The sequence below is a fragment of the Glycine soja genome, chromosome 5, assembly GCF_004193775.1.
Source record: "Glycine soja cultivar W05 chromosome 5, ASM419377v2, whole genome shotgun sequence".
In the NCBI taxonomy this organism is placed as follows: Eukaryota; Viridiplantae; Streptophyta; class Magnoliopsida; order Fabales; family Fabaceae; genus Glycine; species Glycine soja.
In genome coordinates, this window is record NC_041006.1 from 3,383,885 (window position 1) to 3,401,911 (window position 18,027).

At 34.4% G+C, this 18,027-nt stretch overlaps 3 protein-coding genes and 1 pseudogene across 4 annotated transcripts; 2 read left to right on the forward strand and 2 right to left on the reverse strand.

Moving 5' to 3' along the window:
- The first annotated feature begins 1,188 nt into the window (after positions 1–1,188).
- LOC114411971 lies at positions 1,189–4,937 on the forward strand. The gene is made up of 8 exons (XM_028375725.1): positions 1,189–2,413; positions 3,059–3,092; positions 3,207–3,434; positions 3,755–3,844; positions 3,994–4,059; positions 4,152–4,243; positions 4,342–4,389; positions 4,530–4,937. Exons 1-8 carry the CDS (start codon positions 2,037–2,039, stop codon positions 4,645–4,647), a joined length of 1,053 nt encoding a protein of 350 aa, XP_028231526.1. The 5' UTR covers positions 1,189–2,036; the 3' UTR covers positions 4,648–4,937.
- Positions 4,938–5,280: 343 nt separating this feature from the next.
- Positions 5,281–10,431, reverse strand: LOC114411973. Its single transcript, XM_028375726.1, has 3 exons — positions 10,328–10,431; positions 5,956–6,014; positions 5,281–5,711 (listed from the first exon to the last, which is right to left on the reverse strand). Exons 1-3 carry the CDS (start codon positions 10,347–10,349, stop codon positions 5,448–5,450), a joined length of 345 nt encoding a protein of 114 aa, XP_028231527.1. The 5' UTR covers positions 10,350–10,431; the 3' UTR covers positions 5,281–5,447.
- LOC114411970 (U3 small nucleolar ribonucleoprotein protein MPP10-like) lies at positions 6,723–13,350 on the forward strand. Its single transcript, XM_028375723.1, has 13 exons — positions 6,723–7,435; positions 7,575–7,648; positions 9,563–9,671; positions 10,188–10,298; positions 10,407–10,544; positions 10,760–10,828; positions 10,938–10,979; positions 11,101–11,169; positions 11,329–11,400; positions 11,497–11,550; positions 11,640–11,781; positions 12,009–12,071; positions 12,683–13,350. Exons 1-13 carry the CDS (start codon positions 6,794–6,796, stop codon positions 12,685–12,687), a joined length of 1,590 nt encoding a protein of 529 aa, XP_028231524.1. The 5' UTR covers positions 6,723–6,793; the 3' UTR covers positions 12,688–13,350.
- Positions 13,351–13,620: 270 nt separating this feature from the next.
- On the reverse strand, positions 13,621–17,431 carry LOC114411972 (annotated as a pseudogene). The gene is made up of 5 exons (XR_003666558.1): positions 17,145–17,431; positions 15,632–15,736; positions 14,987–15,242; positions 14,730–14,806; positions 13,621–14,574 (listed from the first exon to the last, which is right to left on the reverse strand). The product of XR_003666558.1 is annotated as an uncharacterized LOC114411972 (transcript).
- Positions 17,432–18,027: the final 596 nt, after the last annotated feature.

Below are 18,027 nucleotides of genomic sequence, written 5' to 3' on the forward strand. Positions count from 1 at the left end.
AAAATGTTTTAGAAGGTTTTATAAAAAATTCCTCCAGAGTCTTATTAACTTCGATAAAAAAATTAGAAGTTTTAAAATTATGTTAATTTTTTTTAAAATGAAATAATATTAGATTATATTATTTGAATTGTTTAAAATAAACTAAAATACAATGGAACATGTTAAAAATACATTTTATTTTTTTCATCTAAAACTTTTCTTTCTCTTTTTTTTCCCAGTATAAGCATATGAATCGAGACTATTTTTTTATTTTTAATTTCATACCATCATAAAAATATTTTAAAAAATAAAATGGCAAAATTTGTCCTATTTCACTGTATTTTTTTATATTCTATTTCACTCTACTTACAATTAAATTAAATATTTAAACATAACCTAATGATAACAAGGAAATATCTAAACATAATATGATGACAAAAGAATATCTAAAAATAATATAATGACAAAAAAAACTTCTCATCTCTACAATTTTTCATATCTAATATTCTATGCATAGGCAGCATAGCAGAAGCGTGTTTGGCACTTCAAAACCAAACCCTTACCAAAAAATACCATCCTCCAGCTGTGAAGCGTAAACCCCCATATTTGTAGTCACCGCCCTACTACAAGTCAAGCCTGGTCTCACCTGTGGGCCCCCATTCTAGTTATCTCTTAATTTCAACAAATGCTATTTTTATTTCTTTTCATTATATTATAAAAAAAATAAGTTATACACATTTGTTCAAATAGAACTTCTCTAATTGGAAACACTTCTCTAGACACGGTGGCTGCTCTCCTTCATGCATAACAAGTCAATGATTTCATTTCTTCCCCAAATCAGCTTTTGATGATTGCCAACGTGTCCCTAATAATAGTAACAGACATTTTCTCCATTTGAATTATTAGTAATTCACGTTCCATATCATTGGTAGCAAACCTTGATCCTAACTATGATCCAAAATTTGATTAAATTTTTAAAGAAAGTAAAACTGAATTTTGAGATATGTTGGTAAATAAAAAATATATTTTACCTTTTCTTTTTTGCCCACTCATTCCTTTCTCTGGTAGTTAAGCACTTTATTTCTTTTTCAGCAAGACATGACTCATGCTAGGCAAAAACCATTCTTGGAATACATGAAGCATCTTAACTCCAAGCATTCCAATACAAAATCCAAATACAATTGTACCCTGTCCCTGGTCCCTTTTCTCTGTCGTTCTCACTGTCATTAAAAAAGAAATATAGTAAGATTCTTAACCCAAGAAGGGTTCTCAGAAACATGCATGTCTCTTGGGTCATATGACTCATGACTAGTTTAAAATTTGCATGCGAATACGGAGATCAAGGCTGCAATAGGATTTTTGGTTGGATAACAATAAAAGCGATAGAGAAGCTTGTGCTTCAAGCTCACCATTCTTTTCTTTCCATTCTCTCTCTCTCTCTCTAGTCTATAAGACTATTACCTTTAATAGTTTTCTATATACAAAAGCAAAGAAGCAAAGCATCTCTTCTCACTCCTCCACATTGTTTTGCTTTCCCTTGCAAGTTTCAATTCAACCTTTTCTATTACTTAGCTGCCTCTTTTTCCTTTATAGACCGATTAACATACAATTAACATTTGTCGGTTGCATCTTTATGTGCAAAATCCACCCAAAGTTTAGAATCTCCATCTTATCCAATAATTAAACGATTAGTTAATGTGGTTAAAATGGGTCAAGAGTTCAACCTTTTTAGTCCTCCCTGACCCAAAACTTTTGCAGCTGTTCGTAGTTTGATATGCATGAGAAATCCATGTCATGTGTAACTTTCTCATTAGGCCCCACTTTTGATCACAGAGAATAAGAGTGGTCCTTCCCCGTAACTCATTCCAATGTTTCAGTTCTATTTGGTTTAGACGTTTAGTTTAATAGCTTCTTGTTCTCTTAGAGCCATCATTACATTCTTTTTTTTTCATTCTTCAATAGCATTGGTTTTGTAACATTTTCCAAAGGGGAAGCATAACAAGTTAACAACACCATCTCCATCTCCACTTACCTGAGAGAATCTGAAGTAAAACGAAATGAGGTTTGTGACTGGCTCTCCCAAAGGCACGTGGCAACCCATTATGACTGCGGATACAACCACAGAAAGTTACTGGTTGAATTGGAGGGTTTTGGTTTGTGCCATTTTGGTTCTGTTTTCAGCTATCATTTCTTCACTGATTGTATTGAAGTATGAAGTTTCACGGAAGAAAGCAAGAAATGGTGACAAGGAAGGCCTGAATTTGAAAGAAACATCGTCAACTTTGTACGAGGATGAAATTTGGAGGCCTTGTTTGAAAGGAATCCACCCTGTCTGGTTGCTCGGGTTTAGAGTTTTTGCCTTTGTTGTGCTTTTGGTGCTTCTCATACTCACTGCTACCGAGGATGGAGGAAGCATTTTCTACTTTTACACTCAGTGAGTTTTCATTCCCTTTTGAATTTCTCTGTGTCAATATTTGAATTATGTTGAAATGGATTAATGCACATTATATGGATAGGGGTATCTCTGCATTATGTATATCTACAATCCAGTTTCTATAAACTTCTCAACAAACACTAACCAGAAAAAAGAAGAAAGTGACAAGTTAAAATAAATCAAACATGTAAATTGAAATGAATTTATGCATCTTAACTTTTTTTTTCTAGCCTGCGAGAGAAGTTTGATTCCAAACTAGGCCATCGTGTGTGTCTGTTTTAACTTTTAAGAGTCATCCTGCCTTGTTGGTATGGAACACAAATTTGAAAGCTTATTAAACTTTAAACAGAGTTAATTAATCTCAAACCAAAACGAAGCTAGTAGTTGCGCCAGATGAAGGGATTTGTAGGAGTGTAATTAGTCCTCTTCTCTTGGAATTAGTGAGGCTTTTATAAACCTTTTTGTTATCATTGGTTTGTGTGTCTAAGATAACAAGTGTTTTTTTACCTTATTTAAAATGCCAATTGAAGCTGCTACCATTCAAAACCAAAAAGCCTATTTCACCTCTTATTGTATTGATTATTGATTTTTTTGGCATTTGATTATTGATTTTTCTTTCTTTTGTTTTTTGTTGCTTTGAAACAGGTGGACTTTTGCCGCAGTCACCATTTATTTTGGGGTGAATACTTCTACAAAGGGCCTAATACATAATTTTTCGTTAGTTATGTTACTCATGCCTATAATCTATTATGTAATCTCGTACACACTAACATTTGTATGTTTGATGTTGAAGCTGGGATCTTTGCTCTCCATGCATGGATGTTACCAACATCTTAAAAAAGCTAGTGGTGATAAGGTTGGAAATGTAGATGGAGATGCAGAACAAGGAATTTATGATGCTTCTACACCCCCACAGGGTTCTAATCCATCAAACCATGAGAAAGGTTTAGGAGCTCCACAAGAACATCTTGTTCGCCAACCTGCAAGCACCTGGGGTTATATCTTTCAAATATTATTCCAGGTAAAGTTGTCATAGATCACACTGATTGAACTGCAAGGACTATTTCTTTAAATTAAATTAGTGATGAACTCCACTTTGGTATATCATTTTAGCGTGTTTGGAAACTCGTTAAGAAGTAATAAATCACATCAAAGATGTAGAAACTATAACCATGTTAACTTTTAGAAAATGTGGAACCAAGCATTTTTTACCCTTCATTAAACATTTTCAACCTAGCATCAAGTTAATGACAAATGAGATGACACATTTTTATAAAAGTGGGGGGTAGTACAGCTTTTGCCTTTGGCTACCTAAATTAATTTTTGTTTTTTTGTGCACAGATGATTGCAGGCGCTGTAATGCTCACAGATTGTGTGTTTTGGTTCATAATTGTTCCGTTCCTAACCATCAAAGATTACAACATAAATTTGGTAAGTACCATGTATGACTCAGCATATCTGTTAATTTTCTTTTATAACTCGAGCATAGATAGTTGTATTATACATGTGTTCCTTTTCTTACCAAAAAAAGAGGAGACATGATTGAGGGCTAAATCATAAGTCAAATTGTCATGTGGCAGCTAATAATCAGTATGCACACCATCAATGCTGTTTTCCTAATAGGCGATACGGCTTTAAACTCCTTGGTGAGTTTCTAGATTTTATTCCATTTAATTGTCCACTTCCATTGCATATGCACATGCGAATTCTTACCCTTTTTTTTTTTAATCTTCTTCAGAGGTTCCCTTGGTTTCGAATAGGATACTTTTGCATGTGGACAATCACATACGTCCTTTTCCAGTGGATTGTTCATGCTATAGTTAAACTCTGGTAATAACCCTCATTTGTTTTTTTAACACTGAAAAGTATGGAAAACATCATATACATCATTGTCTAATATATGTTAATTTCTTGTCCTGGAAAAACAGGTGGCCATACCCTTTTCTTGATTTGTCATCCCCGTATGCTCCACTATGGTATATAAATTATTATTTCTTTTCCATCTTATTTTATTTATGTTTCCAGTGCCTCTAAGGTATCTGATTCTGATAATTAACTGTTGATATATAGGATATTTTGATGTCTCTTTCTCACTGATTTGTAATTGATTTTTCAGTTACTTTTCCATGGCATTGCTGCATATTCCGTGCTATGGCATATTCGCTTTGATAATGAAGCTGAAGCACAGCGTGTTGTCGACGCGGTACCCTGACTCCTACCTATGTGTCACATAAACGGGCTTCAATTTTCAGAAGAACATCAATTTTCTGGTAGAAAAAAGGAAGAGAAGTAGTAGTAAGAAAATAGTAACAAAAGGATTATATTGAGAAGTTTGGATCCATATATTCAGGTGCACAAATATACATCAAACCAAAGTATATAGTTTTTTTTTTTTTCTTTTTTGGAAGATTAATGGTTGAACAGGCAAGGAGAATTTTGGCCGTTACTTTCTGTCGGCATGTATGTAATAGACCAAGAATTCTAAGAACTACTCTAATCCGAGTGCATTGATTTATTTATTCTAGGATTATCGTTAAGTGGTATTAGCTGGAAGAGCACTCGTGCAAAGGCACGGGTTGTAATTTGCATTAGGAGCAAGTAAAAGAAAAAATGATTTATTAAAAGAGAAAAAGTCAATCCAAGTCATTTGTCTAAATTTAAGGTAAAATCACAGATTTAAATTTTATGGATAAAAAATGATAGAAGCAAATATCTTACTAAAGATAGTTATTTTAGGAAAATGACCCAATAAAAAAAGAGAAAAAGAAGACAATATAGGAGTAACACCATTGAGTAAGATGGTAAAATCACACCTCATTACAAATTGAGAAAGATGATTTTTTTTTTTTTTACTGCAAGCAGCTTAACTCATTTCATAAACAACAAAAGTTTCAATGAAGGAATATCATAAAAAAACTTGACAACTAGCTCGTAATCTAGACCCCTTGCTAGGGTGTGAGCAACTTGATTTGCTTGTTGTCTTACCAAAATCTCAGGAGAATTATGAATCAAATTTAGACTTTTCATTTACTCACTAAAAGGACAAACTCAGTATCGAAGTGAGAAATGTTGGAGAGAATGACATTGTGGAGTTGTTTGTGGTCAATCTCGACGACAATACTGTGGAGGTCCATATCATGGATCCACGTGATGGCATATAAGAGAGAAGCCATCTCAGCTTCATTTGCAGGAAGAAGACCATGGCATAAAGAGGTTCTTGCAATGACAAACGCACCATCATGGTTTCTAACACAAGGTCCTGCACCATATAATCCCCGATTGGGGTAGAGAGAGGCATCTGTGTTGCATTTCAGGAAAACATAAGTGATAATATAAAATATTTAAAATAACAAATTCATTTTAAAATAACATGTCTAAGCTGCTCACAAAAAGGCTCATTTGCATTCCTCAAGTTTTGCATTTCTCCATTTTCTAATATAATTCTGAGATGAATTAAAGGAGATGTTTGTTGGCTTTGTGTTGTTCTCCCACTAAATCGTTCCTGTGCTTCTAGATACACCAAAGTGCAGCAATAAATTTACCTTTTTGACATCATCCAAGGATTTCAGCAACCAGAAGACACAATCCGCAGTTGTTGATTCTGTAAAAACAAGATTAAAATAATAAAAAAGATCATATTCAAAGTAGTAGAATTTATAAAAGTATCACCAAATAAATATTGAATTAATATGCATTTTTAGTTAAGATCATATATATAGTAAAGTATATATTTTAGATCATTGTTAAAAAATAATTATATTTAAAAATAAAATTCAAATATTAAAAATATAAAATAGAAAATAAAATAAAAATTGCTTAAAAATTAAAATTTAGACAAAAAGTACTACCTAATTATTAAAGCGGAACAACTTTTACATTATATGAATATAATAATAGTTTCTACTTAATTGTATAATTAATTATATAATTTAAGTCAAATATAATTTTTTTAATAGAATTCGAACCTTAGACCTTTGATTAAGGAATACAACTAAATCATTCACATTTTTATTAACACTTGCGTAAATTATTGTTGATAAATACAACTAAATCATATGATATGATATATAAATAATATATAATTATTTTTATATATCATTCACATTTTTATTTTATTTTTTTATATATAAACCCAAAATTCACACTTGAAAATTACAAGAGACATTGCCACTCTCATTTTCGTGTTAGAAAAATATTTTCCAACAATTAATCAATGTTTATTTATTAGTTCCATCAAAATCTCTACCAAAAAATAAATAAATTAGGTCCATCAAAACGCACAGTTTTAGTCGCCTCCAATTTCCGTTGGGCTAAAAGCCTAAAACCCTAAACCCAATATATCGCTGAAAGAACAGAGTAACACTATCAGAGCACCCTGCCATGGCGAACACTAGCGATGCTGGCGTCGAGGCCCTACGGCGGCTGAAAGCGACCGAACCACCGTTGTTCCTCGCTCCCAACCCGGCGCTGTCGGAAGCTGCTCGTACTGCGTCGCAATACTTGTTCTCTTCCCTGAATCCATTTTCCCCAAAATCGCCACTGGACCAACTCCTCGTGGACGGTTTCGACGCCGAACAGATATGGCAACAAATCGACCTCCAAACGCAGCCTCTATTATCCACCCTTCGCCGCCGCGTGAAGCAGCTGGTCGAAAATCCCGAAGAGATTTCCCAGCTGAAGGTTCCTTCGGAGGGTGGGAATAAGAAGGAGGAAAATATTCTAGACGAGTGGGAAGAAGAGAGTGACGGTTTTGACGAGGAATTGGATGAGGAAGAGGAAGAAGATGAGGAGGATGAAGAAAAGGAGGGAGAAGGAGAAGAAGATGAAGAAGAAGAAGAAGAAGAAGAGATGGAGGATGAAGAGGAAGAAGAAGAGAATGAGGAAGGTGGTGGCATTGAAGATAAATTCTTGAAAATAGATGAATTGACAAAGTACTTAGAGAAGGAGGAAGAGGATTTCGAGAATGGCGAGGCAGACAGAGAAGGTGAGGAGGAAGACGATGACGAAGGGGAAAGTGATGAGGTGAGTCTTTGCTTAGTTTGGTTTTCATTACCCTTTTTTGGGGTTTTCAAACAGGATCATGAGAATAACCTGGTCTTAATTGTTATTGCTTATTAACTAATTAATTGGTTTCTGACTCATTCTAATTATATTTATCTAGGAAGGTGATTTTGGGATTGGTGATGATGATGATGAAGATGAAGATGAAGAAACAGAGGGCATAGAAAATGCAAGGTGTTTATTCTTGTCCTGTCAGTCTCCCACTAGAGAACAAAAAAAAAAAAGATGTTCATCTATTTTAAGCTTGCAACTTAAGTTATTGCTTATCTCACACTCACTAATCTGTAATTTCACTTACGGGTCAATGAAATAATACAAGCTTTAAATTGCTTCACTTGACTTTAATGATCATGGTTCCATAAATATCTATTGATATCACATGTGTATGTCTTGTTTTTGGATAGAACTTTTTGTGGTGATGTGTGAATAACAATATCAAAGCATTACAAGCAGGAGGTCTAGGCATATGGTAGTTATCATTAAGTCATAAGTTACCCCAACATCAAAAAAAAATTGACCTTTATCATAAATTTATAATTATATTAAGCAAGCAGTAGGGAAAAACAATACAAATGGAGGATATATATATATATATATATATATATATATATATATATCAGTGTTGTTAAATGGCGGCCATGGCGGCGTCATGGCGGATTTAGGTGGCGGATTTGCGAAAAAACGCCACCGAATAGCGGTGGCGTGGCGGGTTTGGGATGGCGGCGCCATGGCGGCTGTGGCGGGGTGGCGGAAATGGCGGGATTTTGCTTGGTTTTTGTCCGCGGTAGGAGTTGGGCCGACCCGATCCAACCCTACCCGGTTATTCATTCAATTAAAAGCGACCCACGCACCTTGATTCAGAATAGCCCCTGTGTCCCTCCCGCACCTCTGCATCCTCCCTCACCCCGCCGCACCCAGCCGCCGCCGCGACAGGCGACACCCGCAGTCCGCACACCCAGCCGCCGCCGCCCGCGACACCCCTTACACGAAGACGAAGGCTGACTTCGTGACGAGCCCCGGCAAGGCACGAGCTCCGGCGACGAACGGCCTTCCTTCTGTCTCGCGAAGAAGACGAAGAAGCCGAAGAAGACAAGCTCGCGGGTCAGCCTTCATGTTTTTTTTTTTAATTTTGTTTTGGGCCTTTTGCTGTTTGACACCCCATTTTTGTTTCTACAGCTTTTTTTTTCCTTTTGCTATTTGACACCCCTTTTTACTGTTAACAGTTCCTTTTTTTTCGTATTTTTTTGTCCGCCATGACATCCGCCATTTTTCGCTACGCCATCCGCCATTTTTATGACGGATTTTTGACTTTCCGCCATGAACCGCCATCCGCCATTAACAACATTGATATATATATATATATATATGAATAGAAGATTGTATATAACATTTAAAAATTAGTGTGACTGAGGGGGTATGTGCCTCTAGGACTTAGTGTGTAGGCCTGTGCCTGTCCTTAGTTGCAGTTGCTGAGGTGAGAATGTTAGAATAGACCTACAAAACTAGATGAGGAATGGATATATTAGAGACAATATAGGAGTAACACCATTGAGTAAGATGGTAAAATCACACCTCATTTGATCATTGTGAGAAGAAGACCAATAGAAGCCCCAATAGAAAGAGTTGATTGGATTGATAGTAGCCTAATAGTTAAAATAGAGGAAAACCAATGAAAACTCAGTGTGAAACCATTTGAAGCATGAGGAAACTGAAGGAGAACAACTAATCTAACTCTATGCCATTTACGCTTAAGTTTTCTAGAAGCAAAGTAGTTTTTGTATTTTTGTCAATAGTAATTGCTGCAGGCTAGCAGGCTATTGTTGTTGTCTGGCCAACTGTATTTGGCTAAGTGATCTTTCCTCTTTCTTTAAGCTTTACAGTATTTATTTAATTATTATAATAATTATTTTGTGGTTTGTTTGTGGTGGTGTATTTGCTTTAAATATTAAGTCCTGTTCTCCTCGGTCATATGTTATGCAATTAGCTGGGTACTTTATAGTTATATTACTCCTTGTAACTTCTTACTAATTTAGATGGTTTTTCTCTATATCTATTTGCTGGGTTCATTTTTTTATTTGTTCCTGTCAGGTATGAAGACTTCTTTGGAGGTAAAAAGGAAAGGGGGTCAAAAAGAAAAGCTCAAGCACTTCAGGAATCTGATTATTCTGATGAAGATGACATGGAATTGGACAAGCAGGTCTCTCTCTCTCTCTTTATATATATATATATATATATATATATATGGAGGGATCTAATTACTTAATCAACTATTACACCATTCTATAAGTTGATATAAAATGTGATTTTTATCGATTCAACCATTGAATTATATTTAGATATTACTAAGATTGTCTGTGTCAAATTTTGTCAAAATTGAACAATAAGAAGGTAATCAAATGATCCGATTTTAGTATTTTTTGAAAAGTTTATATTATGTCGATTTTAATCTGTATGAATGAGGTAGCAAATAATTTTGAATTAATATGAAATTTTATACATATGATCTATGTGAAAGGAACTTTCAATCCAACGGTGAATTTTAAGAAAATATTATCCAATTGAAGGTTATTGAATGATGCAATAGTTGGTCAAAGTTACACCGGTGTAATTTGATCCCTCATATATATATATATATATATATATATATATATATATATATATATATATATTTTGAAAACAACTTTCTTATCCTTCTTTTTCCACATGTATGTAGACGAAAGGGACTGCATCTGCCCATGAAAAGCAACTGGAAAAGATTCAGTCCAAGATAGAGCAGATGGAGAAAGCTAACATAGAGCAAAAAGCATGGACTATGCAGGGTGAGGTAATACAGTAGTCCCCCTTTTTTTTTACCTGATTTATTCGTTGGTTGCATTTGTTGGCCCTTTTAGCTAATATGGTGTTGCATTATTAATTGTTGAATTTATAACAGGTAACTGCTGCAAAGAGACCCAAGAATAGTGCATTGGAGGTTGATCTGGACTTTGAGCACAATGTGAGGCCTGCTCCTGTAATCACTGAAGAAGTTACAGCTTCAATTGAGGATATAATCAAGAAAAGGATTATTGAGGTAACTAATATGTTGAACTGATATGGTTTGGACTTCAACGATAATACATAAAGTTATTTACATGAATGGAAGCTGATATATAGATGGCAACCAATTCCTGTAAAAAGTTGGGTGTGTTGAGTTTATTATTTAACTGCTACTACTAAGTTATACATGAGACCACAAGCACCTACAAACATTATTTTGTTTCTAATTTACATTTGTGTTTACTATAGGGGCATTTTAATGATGTTCAAAGGGTTCCTAAATTGCCACCTAAAGGGCCTCGGGAAGTTAAAGAGTTGGTAAGCTTGTTTTACTGAATTAAATCAATTTTAAGGTTCAACTTCATGTCTTGCTATATTTGTATGTAACTAACTTGTATAAGTCATTTCATTTTTGCTATTAATACAGGATGATAATAAAAGCAAGCAGGGTCTTGCAGAAATTTACGAGGTCAGTATTTCTTAGATATATGTTTTGTAACATTGGAAACCTATTATTAATTCCTCAAGGAGTTGTACATTTTTCCCTTTGCTTGTGATATTCCTCAAAGGTTTTTTTTAATGGTTGACAGCAAGAATATGTTCAGAAGACAGATCCCACTTCTGCTCCGTTGTTATTCAAAGATGAACAAAAGAATGAGGTGCAAATCTCGATTGCTTTACTTTGTTTCTATTTATATTACTATTTAGTCTCTCATTTGTTATGTGCTTCATTCCCTTTTGTATTATGCAACGCTATGCAGCCATCCTTTTATATATTTCATTGTACATTGAATCTTGTAACTTGTATTTGTGATCAGGCAAGCATGCTGTTTAAGAGACTCTGTCTGAAGCTGGATGCCCTTTCTCATTTTAACTTTGCTCCAAAACCTGTATGGCATCAACATTCTTATTATCTCTTTTGATAGACAATATATTTGACACTTGAAATTTCTGTCTTCTTATTTGCCTTGAATTGAACTGGACAGGTTATAGAGGACATGTCTATTCAAGCTAATGTGCCTGCTTTGGCAATGGAAGAAGTAAAGAGCTATTTTTTTTTTATCAAATTTATGTTTCTGCTTCTTCCATTTACTGTATTCTGACAATGTATTATGCCTTCCCTGGGTAGATTGCACCTGTGGCTGTTTCAGATGCTGCTATGTTGGCTCCTGAGGAGGTATTTGATGGCAAGGGTGATATTAAGGAAGAAACAGAACTTACAAAGGCAGAAAGGAAAAGAAGGAGAGCTAATAAGAAAAGAAAATTTAAAGGTACCATAAGTTATGCGATAAAAGTCTCTTCCTGGTGACTGGTGTATAACAACATAGACATAGAGATTATGTTGTTCGATACTTCATTACCTGTCTTTATGCAAAGTTGCACACCATATGCATGATTGTTCTAGGAGGAAAGCTACCCAGCATTTCTTTTATACCAGACACTATCTTCATATGCTTTTCATTATTAATTAATAATTAACTAACTTTTATGGTTGCAGCTGTGGCAGTAAAAAGGACGAATAAGAAGGCACAAGAAGGTGCAATTCGTAGACAAGTTAATGGTAATTTCTTTATATATCTTTTTTGCACTAGGTCTAACAAATGTTACAGTAACCTCACTTTTATTTTTGAATGTGCCACAAAAGTCAATTTCTTGTTAGTAACCACATTGTTTAAAAAAAATAAAACTATTAACTATCATGATGTCTTTTCTATTATGAATTCCAAAATGCCATTATCCTGTTATCTCAGGAGTTGGCTGTATACCTTTTTCCTTTATTAATCTTGGCGGGCTTCTATAAAGTTATGGTAGAAGACACATCTATGAGTGGAGCTTGCTTTCTGTCATATCTCCCACCAAATCCTGCATAATATTGAAAGTTAGACATAGTATACCTTAGGTAGATTCAATTGGTTGTACACTGAGTCTTAATTACTTTCAAATTAAGGCTAACTGAAAAAAAAAATGTTTGTGAGAGGGTGGTACCTGGATACGACTCTACCCTTGTCTGGGTACAACTCCTTGTACTAGGTCTTTAGATATGATTAGTTTCCTACACATTGAGGTTAGTTGGCTGCCAACTGTGGAATGAGTAGCCAGATGTAGTCTAAAGAATTTTTCCAATAGATGATATTGTAGCTTCTCACCTTGAATCTCCTTGGATCTTTGCAGGGTAAACAACAATTCAATATTTTATATGATTGTTCACAGAAGCTGCACAACTAACAATAAGTTCAAGGGGAAGCCCATGGCAAAATGAAGTAAAATAGATATAGAAGAGGATTTTTGTTGGAGTCAACCATGATAAATGAGCAATGACATTCATATGCCTGGCAGTGGCAGATGAAAGTAACTTGAATGCACTTTATAGTTTGGCTGTTTTGGTTGTTCCTTGAATTCTTGGTTAATATCAGAACATGGAAAGAAGGGTCACTGTGTATTTACTTTTCCTGCTACTTATTGTTACAAGTTCGTTGCAGCGGTATTTATTTTGTGCTATATTTTGTATTCTTCAATTATATTTGCAGCTGATATGTAGTATTGGTCTGCACCTAACTAATGGCAGATAGTTGAACCTTCAATTCTCCAAACCAACGGGACATAAGAAAATTGTTGGAAAATTTTGCTTTTGATGTTTCTACTTGTAAAACTTTGATGGTAGATCTTGGTTCCCTTGAATACTTGATATGCAAGATACTGTTGTCTAGGGTTGGGCATGGGTTGGTAATGTCTGATTCAGTTTTTTTTTGTTAGGCTTTCTTCTCCTTGGAAGTAAATGTGCCTCTAATTTGCTTTTGTAAAACTTCATTTTCATTCAAATGAGTAGCTTTTACATTTAAGAGGTTTATTATTATTATTATTATTATTATTATTATTATTACTATTATTATTATTATCATGTAGCCAATTCTATTAGAAAGCTAAAAAATATTGAACCAAACGATAAGGTTGGCTATTGTGTCCTTTAACTCCTTGAGTCGTTGTACATTAAATTGTCGTGTTCTGTAAGAATTCTTTTTTTCTCCTTTGAATAACCCCCTCTCCCTACTAAACTGTTAATGAATATTTATAAAAAAAAATTAAAGTTGAGCATCAATGCCTCATTAATGTTTGGTTAAAAATAATTGCTAAAAGGATATGAAGGACTCGCCTTCGAATTAAATTCAGATGTGATAAAATGTGTAGTAGTGTATTACTAAGCAACAAGCCCGGCATGGACTTGAAGCATGGGACTTTCTCCTATGCAGCCTTCTAACCTACAGCAATCAGCTTCTCTGTCAGATAAGTAAAAGATGATAATAGAGAATAGTGCTTTTTATGAGAACAATGTATTTCATAAGAAAGCCCCAGAGCAGAGCTGCTACAAAGGTATAACCTTAACTGAATACAAAACTACCTCAGTGGCTTCCCTCACTAAAAGGAGCTACCCGTAATTCCCCTCACTCTCAATTATTTCTTCTGTAATGTCCTCCGAAATCATAACTAAGCTGGAACGGGTTAACTAGGTCCCGCGGCTTGACATTATTAATCTGCAACGTTCTTCCATTGATAACAGACCAAGTGGCTTAGATTGTCTGCATTAGTTGACTCGTACTATGATATTACCACCACTTAAATATTTTATTTTTTTGGGCTCTGAGCTACTAGAATAGTTGAAATCCAAAGACATAAGCACTTTAAGAATATGCACACTACTAGGTACTGACCACCTAGACCGAAAGCATCATAGCTGAATCCCATATTGCGCAATAAAGATGAAAATTCTTGAGTAACACGTTCAACTAAATTATCGAATTATCACTTCCTCCATAAAAAAGGGCATGAACGCCATTCAACCCCCTTAACTCAAAGTTACCCCACTTCTCTGAGAAAATAAAAATGACAATGCGTACTGGCCACGAGAGGGGTATCACACCTAATAGTAGCTTTTCATTTACTTAAATTTCCTTCAAGCCTCTCAATTGCAGCACTAACCCCACTCTTCACTTCTCTCTGATCTGAGTGTGGATGTGCAGCTGGATTACCTTCGTTAGCCATTTTTACCAGCTTCAGATGGATCCAACCTGCCAAACAATTAATGGAAACAGAATGTCAGTAAATAGCCATACATCCACAATGCATATATGCAAGATAAATTTTAAAAACAATTGAACGAAGAATTTAGATTGTTTCCTTTTACTCACTAACAAGACTACTCAACAAATAATAACAACATTACCAAGAGGAAAGCAAATTGCTGCTCCTAGCACTGCCCTAGTGCCATATTCCTTGCTCGCCATCGGAGTGATCCTGGCACTAACAGAAGGACGGAAAACAAATATATCAACACAATAATTGTGACATTTAACCATATTTTATGTTATCTCAAAAAATTTCACCCTAAAGAACATTAGTTAAAAAGCAGAACAGTTAACTGGTGTCATCATCCGGCCCAGGTAACAATATAGAATGTACAGTAAGTGTATGATTTCTTACTGATTAAACCAAAAGCTGAAGCAGTCGCTGATCCAGCTCCAACATCATTAAAAACATCATGAACACCTCTCTTCTCAGCGAGCAGATTTCGTATGCCATAAAATGCAGCAGTGAACATTCCAAGACGTACCCCTCCAACTATTGAGCCCCGTGTAACTCGAATGAATCGTTTCTCCATTGCATCTCTCATCAATCGATATTGCTCACGTTTGTCTTCAGTGCTCCCAAGTTTCAACATAACTTCTGCATCCTTGCTCTAGTAACATGTGTGAAATTCCTTAAGATCACCACAATTAAATGGGATAATCTAGACAAGCAATGTTTACAATAACATGGTTGGCAAGAAAAAGAACCTATAATCTGCTAAAGAAAAGATAATTCTTGGGAACCACAAATTAAATAAATAACAAGGAATCATATCCTTAGTGCTGGACTTAACTCATCATGGTCATATCTAAGAGTAAGAAAACCAAACCAAACTCACACACCAAATTACAGAATATGCAATTCGGTCCTGTAAAGAAAATGATCTTTACTTATCCTCTTGTCTTTACTTTTAATGACCTTTTCTGTGTTGAACATAGTACACTTTCAAAATTCTATATAAAGCAGAGTTTTGAAGCATATTTTTACTCATAAACTTACAACAGAAGCAGCTGCCTCCTTGCTACCGCCATATAACATGCCAGCAAATACTCCAACAACAGTTGCTGTGCCCCAGTTAACTGTTCCAGCTAGACTTGGAGAATTCTGATTAAGGAAAGTATTAGAATTGCTATGAAGTTAAATGAATCCAGTATGGTGAAGTCCAGCACACACTTGATAGCAACATTTTCAGAGATCCATGAGGGAAAAAGAAAGTTTTCTCGTTAGATCAATGCAAGGTCAATAAGATAAACATTCAATACATTATGAATTATGATATGTACAGATTTCAGGAAACACACTCATTAATTCAATACTCAATAGGTATGTACAGTTAGATAACCAGCATTCCATAAAAAAATAAAATTCAAACGGCATGAGAATTGAGAAGCCTCTGCATCAAACCTACAGAATTGTAAAAGTGATTAGCATTATATTTTGAAACTTGTATGAGATTCATGACTCACCACCTCCTGAAATATGTGTGTATGCTCGCCATTAATCCAAGTTCATATATCATAACAGACACCTGAATTATTTTTTAGAGAGAAACTTATAATGCATCACAGCACATAAAAGGTGAGACCTAAAAAACACCTAGAAAACACAAAAGCAAAAGACTAAGGGTGTTTTTGATTTCCATTTTTCAAAACTGTTTTTAGTTTTTAGAAACTAAAAAATAGAAAAATTTGTTTGATGGGTGAAAACAGTATTTAGTTAGATTAAAATGGAAATAGCTGCTGGGTTTCAACTGTGGCCTCCCGCATACTTGTGTCATTCCATGAGCCTGGCTTGCTGCCAATGCCTGTTTTTTTTTTTTTTCTTTATGTATTTTAATCCGAAACAGAGCTTCACAAAGGCAGAAATACACTATCAACCTAACTCAAACCCAACAAATTATTTTAACTCATCTTTTGTCATTAAGAAGTGAAAAGGGAAACATCTTTCAGCTGTTTCTGTATTTTAGTTTTTAAAACATTTTTTTAGAACAAATTTTAAAACTTAGTAGACTTTACATTATAAATTGACTGATAAGGAGAATTGTTTTAGAAAACAGTTTTTAAAACAGAGAATGAAAAGCAAATCAAACATGCCCTAACAACTTCAACATTGCAATTCCAGATTAGACATATTTTCTTTTGTGCTATAATACCAGATAATGGTATGCTATTAAGTAAGGTATTCTCATATTCATCACTGTTCTATTGGATTTTAACTGTAATAAGCATACAGAGGCTTGATCATCATTTTGTAGTGATGCTTCCGAATAAAAATTCTCTTTCTGTTCTTGTCAAATTGAGTGCTAATTGCTAAATGAACCAGATCATTGCAGCTACCAAATTGATAAGTTGCACAACTATCATATAAACCGAAAAGTCTAGGGTTCATTATTCAAATTCTTTGCATACTGCTATCAACACACCGAATAATGCAACTAAAAATTCCAAGTTAAAATGAAAACGAAAAGCAAAAATAAAGAAGAAGAAGAAAGCAACATAGAGGAGTTTCGTACATATGGAACGGTGGCTTCTGAGTTGTCAGGAACTTCCATGATCGGAGGCACGGCAAAATCAACGGAATGGAAATGGAAGTTGTAGAAGATGCTTGGTTGCCGCTAAATTAGGCAGCGAAAGAAAATCCGAAAGGAAAGGGGAAATCGATGCTCGGTGTGGATGACGGTGGACTCCAACGATTGCACCGCCGAGGAATCGTTTCTTGGGTACTTCTGAGACTGAGACAGAGATTGAGTTGCACGGAGTAGCACTATTCCTTTCAATTTTCCTTTCTCTATTAAAAAATATCTTGATTTTTTTTTTTTTATCAGTGATAATGGAAGATAGTTTCAAAATTTTATAATATAACAATTCACAAATCCTATCCAATTAATTGAATTAAAGTTAGAGTTAGACAAGTTAATTTACACTCTTTTAAAATTAATATGTGACTACAAAAATATACTTTTCCGATTAACTTTTATATATTGTTATTTGGTTTCTACTATGGCATTTTCATGTATTTAAGTGTGACACATCGTCTTTGTATATGTTTATTTTTAATTATGATATGATTGGGTAGGAAAAGAATGTTAGTATACTATTCAGAGGTGTTTGGTAATTTAGATTTTAAGTTCAACATACGATAAATCAAAATTTCAAAGATTATGATTAAAAGCCAACATATTATTTTATTGTTAACTTTTGTTTTCCTATTGCATTTCCAACATTGATTAATTTAAATGCAAAATCAACTACTAAAAAACTGTCATGCATTCTTTTGTAATTTTATTATAAATTAATACATTATTTTAAATAATTCAAATAAAATAAATTATCTTTGTTCACCTATTGACAAATTTAAACATAATTTTATTCCACATAAATGACTATTACCACACT